The sequence below is a fragment of the Hippoglossus stenolepis genome, chromosome 13 (genome assembly GCF_022539355.2).
Source record: "Hippoglossus stenolepis isolate QCI-W04-F060 chromosome 13, HSTE1.2, whole genome shotgun sequence".
In the NCBI taxonomy this organism is placed as follows: Eukaryota; Metazoa; Chordata; class Actinopteri; order Pleuronectiformes; family Pleuronectidae; genus Hippoglossus; species Hippoglossus stenolepis.
Genome location: NC_061495.1, coordinates 2461336 through 2473684, shown reverse-complemented (window position 1 = coordinate 2473684; position 12349 = coordinate 2461336). Strand labels below are relative to the sequence as shown.

Genomic DNA, 12349 nt, shown 5'->3' with positions numbered 1-12349 from the left:
AATGTCCCATCATCCTGCTCCACCTGATCTCTGGGAGAGAGAGAAAACCCTCCGACTGGGCTGAAAGCAGCTGATGCCAACGGACTTCAAATACTTCAAACATTTACTCCATTGTCCCCCCCCCTTCCCTGTGTTCTCTCTGTACAACTGGATAGAGATGAAAATACAGCAGGAAGTTTCTGGAAGCTTCCCAGTGAGCGAGTGGACGTGTTGACGAGGTTTCTAACTCGTGACGGACGTGAAACTGGGAGAACACAAATATCTGAGGATGAAGAAGAGGAGCCGTACACGTAGAAGACGAAGACGTCAACTGGGAAACACGAGGAGATTCCAGAGCTTTTGGTGATGAGGGCCGACGCCGGTGTGGATGAGCTGTAAACAACAACACTGATCTTTCCACAGCAGAAACATGTTCCTGTTGTTGTGAACGAGTCGGACCCGACAACCTGCTGCTGCCGCTTCACATGATAATGTGAAAATGTCACGTCACATCTTCTGGAGTTCATATGTGAAAACCGCTCAAGAGATTTATTGTTTGAGGGTTTAAAAACCAATCAACTGATGATGTTTGTCTCTTTTCCCCTTAATTTATATTCTCACTGCATATTTGGCTGCAGCTGAACTTCCTCCAACATTCAGAGCAACACAACCACAAGAGCAGAAAACACAGAAATAAATCCCCTGAGGAAATGCTCAGGCTTAAAATAAAACAGTTTAAAAATGCACGGGGTGTGTTAATGTTCCCGTGCGTGTTGCGACAGGTGCTGATGAGAACGAGCAGAAAGTCCAGTTTGAGATCTATGAGCTTGAAGACAAATGTGACACCGAAGCAGAGACACAGAGACGGGTCCTGAAAAGACACCACAGCTAACAGTCAACTTTATCCTCAGGCCTTGATGATTATAAGGAAAATGTTGTTGCATCGTGCTGCTGCTGGTGTGAACACAGCCTCAGGATGGAGGGGGAGACGTGAAGCTGTTCTCACAGCTGAATCCACCCAGAAGTGAAACCAGCTGAGATGCAACAGAGAAAATATCCCCGGAGGAATGAAGAGTCTGTGCCAAGACAGTGGGGTGATGATAACTTGATCTTTCCTGCTTTCAGACACAGAAGATGAGCATCATGCAAGAAACTGAAATACAATCCAATACAAGTTTTTTTTTAAGAAGAGGATATTCACGACAAGGAAAAACAAGAAAATGGTTTCTGGTTTGGAGAAGGTAATAAAATTAATGTCCTGGAGTAGAAGTCAGAAGCTGAGTCGGTCACATGAAGGTGTTTGGTTACAGTGAAAAGCTAAATGATCCTCCCTCCCCCCCACTTCAGTTCGACTTCATCCACGCTCAAATCTTTTAGTTTTAAAACTAAAAAGATTAAAAAAATCTCTGTCCTCTGCAGAAACAATTAAGCCGAATATCAGTTATAATTATAGACTGTAAATAAAGATGAACAAAATGTCTCCACTTCCTGCAACTATCCAGAAATGGCCGAAATCATCTTAAGAAACATTTATTTAATGTGTTCTTTGATTTTTTTTCCACTGACATGGAGGAGGAATGGCTCACGACCTCATGACCTCACCTGCAGCCGGCGACCAGGCTTCACTTTAGTGGAGCTGTTATGTCAATCATCTTTATTTACAGTCACGTACTGGTCATGTGGTGTAAACAGGAAGTAGATCGTCCACTTTGCAGTTGGTTTCTTCGTTACAGAAAATACTTTGAGGAACAGCAATGTTTAAAAAATAAGAGCAGGGATTTCTTAACTTGGATCAACTACAAGAGGTTAAAAGTTCCTTCATCGCCGGTCGACGAGTTCTGAGCAACAAAAACAAACGAGGCCCGAAACGTTTCCAAACTTCTCAGTTTCTAGAAAACTCCGTATGAACAACAGTGATGCATTTTGAATCTAAAATGCAGTCGTGTGGATTCAGCCAGTCACTGTGACTTCTCCTCAGGTGCCAGTGAAGGTGTTTGGTTACAGTGAAAAGCAAAATAAACCTCCCTCCCCCTCCACTTCACTTTGGCCTCATCACAGCAAAACTCTGCCAAAACTCTGGCAGAACAAGCCAGGGACTTTTTATCCTGCGTCTTCAGCCAGTGGACGTCTTGCAGGAAAATCCCACAGCCGACACACACCACTGACTTCAGAAGGTCGTTCAGCAAAATAAAAGTGAAATCCTAAAGCTGCAGATACATTTTTCATGACCTGAAAAAGTAAAACGATGTAGGTGAAGACGACCGAGCTGCTGGAACACTCAGGTCCAGCAGGATGAATAAAACATGTACTGTATGACGTGAGGGGAGCTGCAGAGGACAAAGTGTGGACGGGGGGGGACTCACGGTGTCTCCTATCTTCAAGTCGGCACACTTCCTGAGGCCTGGCAGCGGCGTCCCATCCTGGCAGGTGGCGGTGAAGGAAAGGCCGATGTCCTCAGGGTGGTCCCACACCGACAGCTCCACTTTAGAGCGGATGTTCTGAGGAGACAGAACCAGGGAGGAAGATCAGGGGCACGTTAAAATAAATCCTCACAGGGTTCCTCTACGATAACGCAGACAGGATTTTTTATCAGTGCACATAAACTGGAAACTGCAGCCACGTTAATACGTTGACATTTATATTAAAACCACCTCAGTGTATCTGCTCATGCCTGTAACTCTGGAGTGTAAAAGAGGGAAACATGGGGAATGTGTTGCTCTGGTTAGGCACATTTTTATAGTTAATCTCACCACAACCGCAAGAGCTGTGCATGGACGCAGGTTGGGTGCGTGTGCATGTGAAATTCCACGGCTGCGTGCAAAGCCAGCTGCATCTGGCTCCACGCAACAGTCGCTCATGCACGTTTGCTGTCAGGGATAAAACAGGATCGTACTTGGTGCACATGGGCGAGTGTGACCTCATTCACTCTCTCTCCCTCACACACACAATTAGACGTTTCTGACCCTGAACACGGTCACAGCGAGACGCCGCTTCGTGCCACAGTCAAGACTCGGAGAGAAAGGAGTCGGCTACACAACATAATCTCGTAGTGTTTGGCAAAGCTCATCGAGCTAACAACTCCGGAGCGGTGGATATGATGTGGCAGCTGGAATGTTAATAAAGGCCGTCAAGTCAAAGCACTTCATTCAAGCTCCACCCCCCCCACCACCACCACACGCCGAGCGCAGCAAGTCTGTGTCTGACACAAGTTTCTGTCGCAGAGAAAACGCCGTCACGACGCAGCTCCTCCTGAGCGAGGCGAGGCGAACTCTGAACACCCACGCAGGAAAACATTTCATGGAAAGGCTGAGTGGCTGCAGAGCTTGAGAGCGATGAGATGAATATCAGACTTCAGTTTATGGGTCAGACAGAGTGAGGATTTAGAAACACTGCACATATCACTCCTGTTCTGGAAAACCCATATTAGTTGATTTTAAATTGTTAATTAATTAATTGTTAATTGTCTTGCCCTTTTTTTAATCAGACCAACAAGAGGAAAGAAACATCATATGTCTCATTAAAAACTAAAGCAGACCGTCCCACATTCATTTTAATTTAATTGAAAGTCAAACGTATTTAATTCAGCCCGATTCTGTCTCATGATTCGTTTAATGTCCGTCGTCATTTCATCTTTTATCTTCTGTGTCTTTTGCTGCGTATTTCTCTTGTTTTTCCTTTTCCATCCTCATGAAGCTTTTATGTGCAACATAAATAAATCTGACTTGGTTAAAGAGAATGTGAGTCCATCAGCCCAACGCTCGCCCTTGATGCAGACTCGTGTCTGACTGATGATTTCTAAACTCCTCAACTTTTAATAAGCTGCATTCAAATTCAGGTGGTAAATATGTCCTGATACGACTATAAACCGACTAATCTATTGGATTATAGTGCATTTTCTCCTATTAATCATTTTCCAACCCCCCAGATTCTTCTCTCTGAGCCACTGTGAAGATCCTCAGTTATAACAGCTGCTTTGCTTTTGGAAAATGTTCTGTAAATATGGTGGAAAACGGCCACATCTTTAAAATGTGTTTAATCACCAGCAAATGAAGTCAGCTCACAACAAATCCTCACGTTCGAGAAGCTGAAACTAAAACATGTGGAGTTTTTTCCAACTCGAAATTATTCACTAGATTTTAATAGATTCACTGACTTCTGCTTTGAGAAATATGAAAAGCATCACTACAGTGCCAGCTGTTAAAACCACGTCAACACTCCGGCCTCGCTGCAGAATGAGAAATCCAGCTTGTGTCGGCCGGAGGCTCATTAACAGACTTTAAAAGAATTTCCCTCAGTTTTCCTCCTCCCCCTCTTCTTCTTATCTCTCCTCTCAAATCCCTCTCCGTCGTTCTCTCGGTTCTCTGACAGCACACAAACAGGAAATCCTGCCGCTCACTCACATTGTAGGCTGTGATGATCAGCTGGATGACGTTCTTAGAGTCCTGATCCAGGATTTCCACTGTGGTTCCAGGGATGAGTGCAGTAAAGTTCTGTGTAAATAAGAGATAAGTGTTAGTGTCATATAATAAAAAAAGAGCAGGAGGAGTATAACGTCTTCAAATCATAAATGATAAATACCTTATAAATAACGTAGAGTCGCTTTGTGACTGCGAAGATGAGAAAGATGTTGTTTTCTGCCAGTTTCTCTCCCAGAAGAGCCAGAGAGGGATAATCCTGCAGAGAGAAGATGGCAGGAGGCATCAGATGGGTTTTTTCTACACACTTATACTGACACATATATATATACATATATATATATATACACACTACACTGCTGTATATACAGTAGTTTCCGGTCAGGAAGCTTGCAAACGGATGTTGATGTTCTTTTCCTTCCCAGCTGTGTGTGTTGGGAGTAAAGGTCGAGGAATTTTCTTATTTCTAGAGAAAAGCTTCAGAATCTGAAACTTTGAGACGTGGTTATTTTCATTGGATGCAACAAAGTCTCTGTCTGAGGTTCATCTGTGTTGCTGAAGTCAAATGAGAGTTTCAGTAGCTTTCTGCAGAAGAGTCAATTCACAGCCAACTGGGTCTTTAGAGACCGACGGAGGAATCGCTTGGCTGGTTAACCACCAATACGAGCTGGTTTCAGTGTTTATGTTTTACCAGTATGAAAACTTTCAATTTACAGAATAAACAATGCAGAAGAAAACACATTATTTATGTTTATGTTCTTAATTCAAGTTCCATTTGTTTGATTGCATTTGGTCTTTTCTTTGTATTTATGTCCCACATACATAATTCACTTGTTTAATCTGTCTGTTTATTAGAAAGACTATTGTTGATACAATATGCTTCATAATACAGAGGTTAATATTCAATATATAACAATATAGTCAAAACAGCAAACATTTAGATAGATAGACTTGTTTAATTGAATTTTAGGAAATATGTCATATTCGAAATAACACACCAGCAATTATATAAAACATGTTGCTTTGGAGAGGAAGAGTTTAAACATAAATGAAATTTAAAGAAAATACAACTAAACATTTAGAACTTGAATTAGAACTTGAAGTTTCTACATCAGCAAACATAAAGACCCAATATTATCCATAAATATTTGAATGCTAACTATTAATCACAAATCAATATTGTTACTGGGAATCTCTAAAGCATCACAAACCATAATATCAGCTCAGCTGCATCAGTGTTTTCTTTACATAACTACAGACGTAATAAGTAGTTTTTCTCTCCACAGTCGACAAAGTGCTGCTCATTGTGGGAACTGTTGGTTTCCTCTGATCTTTCAGGTCTCGACCTCACTATGTAAAGAGAGATAATGTATGTTATGATTTGGTTCTATATAAATTGAATTAAATTAAATAACCTTCCTCCTGATACAGTGATGTTTCTATACCGTCACTCGTGTCAATTCGAAACTGTATTTTTAGGAGGAAAATAAACCAAACGGAAAGAATTTAGTAAATTGCAGCACGGCAGCATCCACATGATTCTGATCTATTTTTCCAAAGCAGCTGTGCTGACACAATGAACTTATTATGACTGAAAGACTTTAGTTGTGTTCCTTTTTTTTCTGACTTTAATTTAAGAAGAAAAAATTCCACCAGCTCCTGATTGGCAGTTTAACTCATATCCAAACGGAATCACGGGTTCAGGTCAGTAGTTTGAGTTCAGTTGAGAATCAAACACATTTTCATTTCTGCAGCACTGCAGCGAGTCCACGGTGAATTCTGTGGTTTCACCGGCAGCCTCCAGGTGAGACAGCGTGCACTGGCCCTTCCCTCCACCACCACAGGCTGTTGCTCTTAATAAGTGAGTGTTCTCAGGTCGTCTGGTTGAAGTAAGTTGCCGTTTTTAACTTCAGCTGCCTTCACTCAAGCTTTTCCTTTGGAATGAGACAGATTTACTGAACATGTCGGACATTAAACGAACTGAAATCTCTAATGCAGATGTGGACACGAGCCAAGTGGAGCCAGAAACCCTTAAAAGGTTAAAGGCATGAAAAACAACCTTGTTCTCCACGAAGGAATCAGACTCATATCTACTCGTCGTTCTTTGAGTAAACTGTGGAAATTCCAACGTCCATTCACAGCTGGACTTTGTAAAGAAAACGCACCTGAGATTTATTGAACAATGCTCTGTTTTATTATTATTACAGCAACATAAAGGTTTCAGGTTTCTTAAGGGTAATAAAGCTGCAGGGTGCATGTGCTGCCTTCAAATCTGGGATAATAGGGGCACATACAGATATTGACCAAGCCGGCGTCCCCCTGATTTTAACAGTTATTTCAACCTTTCAAGGGTCTTGCATTCAACCATCCATCATCTTTACTGCTCTGTTGGTCCAGCATCTTAAAAACTGTTCAGACACTTTCTAAAGCCATGAACGCTGTGTTCTGTGAGAGACAAACCCAATCAGCAGCTCTTCTTACCATCTTTGTGGAGGCGCTGTACTCGTTCCTGTCGTTGAGGTGGCACCGCCCATCGTGAGGCTGGACGAGGCCTCCGAGCCTCCCGTCCAGAGCGAGGTGAGGCACGTCGTCTGTGGCGAACACCAGCAGGTGGTACGCCCCCTTCCTCCAACCTATTTCCTCCTGTTAAAGATGTGCAGCAGATTAGAACCCAGGGGTTTGTTGGAGTGTTAAAATGTAACGGTGTGACTCCTCCTCTGGTTTTATTATCACAATTAGAGCAAAGAGCGGGTTGGAGAAGTCATTATTAAAACCACTATGACTGGAAAGACAACACAAACACATTTAGTGCAGGTTTAAGGAGCCACTGGTCCAAACAACCACACGACAACAACACTGAGTCACCAAAGCCAGTTCAGCAGGTTGGTTGGTTATCAACGGGAAACAACCGGCAACGGCCGAATGAGCGTCTGACAGAGTGCTGACGAACGCACAACACTAAAGAAACATGACATGTCAACCAGTGAGCAGAGAAGAGGGCTTTACTCCATTATTCTGTCTGTACAGTATACAACAGAGCTGTGTTCTCACTGGAGAGAAACTGTGTGACCAGGCTGAGCTTTGCATCCAGACCTGACACTGACTATTTCCTGAGTTCAACTCATGGATGAGGCTAAAACAACCAAAAGACAACTGAAGTTGAAATCATGTCCAACGGCATCTTTAAGCTCGAAAACCTTTCAGCTTTCCCAGCAGCCATTTTCAGTAATAACTCTAAAGTCTGAACTTTACTTTTCCTTTCACACATGAAGAACGCAGAAGAAACTGACTCTGACCTTTATGTTCTCACACAGCCTCAATAGTTGACTATTTTCTGCTGTCTGCTAATAAAGGGTCCCATATCTGTCCTCTTCTAGAATATCCCATTTCATGCTTCAGTAATCTTCACAACATCTGATGTCTGACCACCAGCGAATGAAGCCGGATCAATCACGGCAGGGGACACACCCAGTCTCCTAACCAGAGTGTTTGAAATAGTGCAGCCGGAGTAAATTACAAGGCAGCAGCTTCTCGCAGGGAGTCATTCTCTTCCTGTAGAAAACAATTAAACTGGGGAGAGGAGAACAGGGATATGACTGAGCCTGCCAGTGACTCGTCCTCCTGTTTAACCAGCTGCACCAGACTGCACTTCCTGTTTGTCCCCCATGGTGCTTTTAATTAACAGGCAAATAGGCCAGACGCTTGTCACGGGGGCATCTCGGTTATTTCACAGCGGCTTTCCTCTCCATCTAAAACCAAACGTGTGCTGTCGCTAAGAGCAGCCAAGTCATGGTTCGATCTCCAAAGGGCACTAAACACAAACTAATGAGGATTAAGGGAAGTTTGTCACCTTACAAACCGCGGCCTGCAGGATGGCGTCAAATCCGCCCTCTGGTGCGTCCCGGTTGCGAGACACCATCTGCTTCTGCACCTCCTCGTTAAAGCGGTCCACTTTGTCCGTCAGTGAGACGATGTGGCGGAAACCGAAGGTGGGGACACAGTTGGGGAAGAGTTTGTATCTGTGTGGGGGGGGGGGACAGAGAAGCAGAGATCCCTGAGGTGTTTCCTCCGAGAGTCACATCAGGACACAGCAGCAAAAACACTTTGAGTTTCATCTGTGTTTATCGAGGCTGGTTATGTAAATAAAGAAAACGTGGTGAAGCTGATTTGATTTGTGAAAACAAGCAGGATTGTTTTGATGAGAGTTTGATGGGATCCAGTTCAAATCTAGGTTGTTTTCTTCTTTTATAAATAGGATGAGCAGCGGCAGAAGTCAGTGGTTCGGGGTCATCTATCCCTTTAACATTTCCCTGCTGTGCTTGACTGTGTGCGACTGATAAACACACACACGCACACACATGCTTGCACACAACCAAGGCCATAACCTAGATGGGAAGTGATGCGTGATGGCGGGCAGCGAGTTAGAGCGGTGCAGTGTCACCTCCGGGGCAATAATCGTGTGCCACAGCTTGTTACCCTCCATCTATTCTGCTCCTTTTCAGTTTGACCTCATCAACAGACGTGACCGGCCAGCGAGGAGAGGGGCCATTTTGAAAAAAACTGTCTATTATCAAGCTGCAGGATGCGAACGATACGTGAAGCATGAAGGTACAAAACACAATGTGTGGTGTTAGAGGGAGGTTTCCCCTTCGTCTACTGCAGCACATTCTAGTCAAGTAAATACAGATCTAGCTAAATTACAACTGAACGTAAATAACAATGATATCCAGCAGTAAAACCTGCGTCCACTACCCACCCGCTACATGGATTCTCTTGATACTTGGGCGCCGTGTAGGAAAACGGGGACATGTTTTTATCCACGAAGGAGCCGAAGCCCAGCCTGAAGTTGCTGGTGAGCTTCCCCATCTCCTGGGCCAGCTTGGTGCCCAGGTTCCGGATGGTGTCCAGGTCGTCCTTCATGGACAGAGAGAGGTCCATCAGGTAGTAGAGGTCCACCGGGTAGTCCTCCACCTGCCGCACCTGCAGGCCAAACCACGTCTGGTCTCCTGGATTTGCAGGTGGAGAGAATCTCTCAGATGCTTTACTCGTTAAAACGTGAATTATTCATAAGAAAACTTTTTTTAACTTCCCTCGTCCTCGTTCAGGGTTTTTTCTCGCACTTTAAATGTTTATGATTCTTACCCGGCCTCAGACTGAGGGAGATTTTCTGAGGCATAATCTGAACCACATCGTCCTGGCTGGACCCGGAGCCTTTCGAACTCAGGGGTCTGTTCTGCAGGATTGAGAAGCTGCTGGTGGGGAACTCGATGGACCGAGCCTCGCAGCCCCTCTTCTCCAAGTTCTGACGGAAATCGCACCGTGACGTCAGAGTTCGCCCCTTCCCAAAATCCTGAAGGACGGATACCGAATCAAAGAAAGAGTTTTAGATATAATAAACACACGTGAGCTACTGTTCCACCTCTGTGAAAACTGCTGGAACTCCCAACACACAGAGAGAGCTGAACACACACTCGTGCATACACACCTACTCTCCAGAATAAATCCAGAAAACAATGCAGAGGGTGAGTCGTACCTCTTGTGCGCACCAGGCGCAACTGGGATGAATCAGGAGACATTCTTCACAGGACGTAGCACTGCCACTCATACACATGTTGAGACCTGAGAAACAGGTGAAGGTGGTGGAGAGGGATGAAAAATGAGGAGTGTGGGTGAGGAAGGACTTAAAATCTGAATACAACAGAAAACCCTGTTCACAGTCATGTAATCTGATCCAGAACAGTCATAATTGTAGCGTTTCTTGGTTTGAGCTATAGTTTATTACTTGTATTGGAAAGTCCATCATTACCTCCACCGAGGAGTCTCCAGTGCACTTTGTCTGTCTGTCAGCAGGATGACTCAAAACCTACTGAACCAATTATCTTTAAACTTGGAAGGACGGGACGTGGGCAAACAAAGAACACTTCAAACATTAGTGGGAATCCAGGAAATGGTTTTATCACTTTCTTTAAAGTGCAAAACAGGCTGTTTGTACTTATTTTTCTTTTTGGACTGTTTGCCGGTTTATTTGTCAGCAGGATCACTATTTCAATTTTAAACTTAAAAGAACAAGTTTTAGTTTGGTGCAGATGCAGAGTTGCAGGATTTTAAACTATGTTTTAGGATAAATAAAGTATTTAAGTCATCAGAGTATATTCTTATACTATAAGAATAATCGATGTAGGATTGTTCAGCCTCGGTGGACATACGTGCTCTGAGTGATATTCTAGTGTTGTATTGATGCTTCTAGTGTTTCGACAATACATCACAATATAAAAGCAGCCACACACACACACACACACACCTGGTCAAGTGTAAGTCGGGTGTGGTGACACCTCAGTGATGTTTCATCAAACGTAAGCACATAAATATCAGCCAGTAAGAAACCCACAGGAACAGCTGTTCCGTCTAATTCATATTCAAGCACTTTTACTTCAACTATGACTTGAAGGTTCAGGTGAAAGGGATTTATTGGCAAGAATTAGTTCTTAGTTAACCACAAGTTCTTTCATGTTTGGCGACATGCAACGTCACCACTAGATGTCACTAAACTCTACACACTGAACCTTTAAGCCTCTCGTAGATGCTACAACATTTCCTATGGGAAAACGCAGGTTCTCCACATTTCCCCGTTGTTCTGAACGAGTCAGACCCGGACAATCTCCTGCTGCTGCTTCACATGTGAAAGACAAATGTCCGGACTCAATTGTTCCGGACATTTTTCCAGAGTTCATGTCTGGAAACTGATGTTCGGGGCCTGTTCCTTCGATGCAAATTCACAGAACCTCAGTGACACGTGTAAGCGTCGACACAGCAAACATCAACAACCGCACACGGAGGCTCCTGTCGCCTCCATGTGGCCCCGGGTCAGCTGCTGCTGTCCCGGGTCAGCTGCTGGGGTCCGAGCTGCACACCCTGGTGCACAGCTGGGTTCTGTATGAAGGTGGACACAGGCGGAGGAGGACACATTCACGGAGGACACCGTCCTTCTTACCTCGGACCGGGTGCGTAAAGGTCTGCAGGAGCGCGCAGCACAGAGCCGCGCGCCACATCCACGTCCCCGGGCTCCAGCGCATGGTGCCACTCGTCGTGCTGGTGAAACGTCTGATCTCGATCTCTGCCCGACACGAGCTTTAATTACTTTCCCATCAGACCCCTCGCTGGACTCGATGATGCGTGGAAACCACGACAGTGACGCGCGCGTGTCTCCTCCGGCAGCTCCACGGATCTGCGCTCATAACGAAGGGTGAACACCGGAGGGATCATCCGTTTGTCGGTTGTGTGTTGTCGGGGAAAATCCTCCGGCAGACTTCCACGTCTCCACTACTTCCCCCGGAGACTGTGACAGCAGCTCCGCAGCTTCTCCTCCGACATGTCGGTCCAAACACGGAGGAGCCCTGAGCTCCAGACGAGGCCTCGACACAAACACACCAACTCCTGCAGCGACTTTCTGCTCGTTGGACCAGTTCGATTCCCAGCTGCAATCTCCGCCCATCCACAGGCACAGATTACATTAACTCCTTCGCTGCCCGGAGGACTGTGAGCTCCATGTTGGAGTCGACACCCTGCTGAGGTACGGTGGCCGAGAGAGACCAACGCAAATCAAGAAAACACGTGCAAATAGAATACATTTGCAAATTAAGAAAACACGTGCACATATAATAAACGTGCCAATTCAGAAAAATCATGCAAATAGAGAAAATTCTGTGCAAATCAAGAAAACACGTGCAAAAATAAGAAAACATGCAAATAGAAAAAAATGTATCAATAGAAAATATCTATGAATGCATTTCTGTTTGTGCTATTTTACAAAATATTTAAAAACCTTTCAGTAGGTACCCATACTCGTAAGAGTCAGTTAAGGCTGTGCAGCCTCTTCTACCTCAAGAGGGAGCTGTTTTCATCTGGGTTTACTTAAACACCATTAGTGGTTGACATGGTAAAAAGTCTCACATAGC

At 44.5% G+C, this 12349-nt stretch overlaps 1 protein-coding gene across 1 annotated transcript in view; it reads right to left on the bottom strand.

The window, feature by feature from the left end:
- Positions 1 to 11950, bottom strand: part of itgb5 (integrin, beta 5) — a 34749-nt gene extending 22799 nt beyond the window's left edge. Inside the window, exons 1-9 of the mRNA XM_035174068.2 lie at positions 11386 to 11950; positions 9928 to 10013; positions 9537 to 9744; positions 9151 to 9400; positions 8245 to 8413; positions 6876 to 7037; positions 4558 to 4653; positions 4380 to 4469; positions 2343 to 2477 (exon numbers count right to left, since the gene is read on the bottom strand). Of these exons, the coding sequence (XP_035029959.2) occupies positions 2343 to 2477; positions 4380 to 4469; positions 4558 to 4653; positions 6876 to 7037; positions 8245 to 8413; positions 9151 to 9400; positions 9537 to 9744; positions 9928 to 10013; positions 11386 to 11467 (1278 nt within the window). The 5' untranslated portion in view covers positions 11468 to 11950. The remainder of the gene's footprint in view (positions 1 to 2342; positions 2478 to 4379; positions 4470 to 4557; positions 4654 to 6875; positions 7038 to 8244; positions 8414 to 9150; positions 9401 to 9536; positions 9745 to 9927; positions 10014 to 11385) is intronic.
- Between the last annotated feature and the right edge of the window lie 399 nt (positions 11951 to 12349).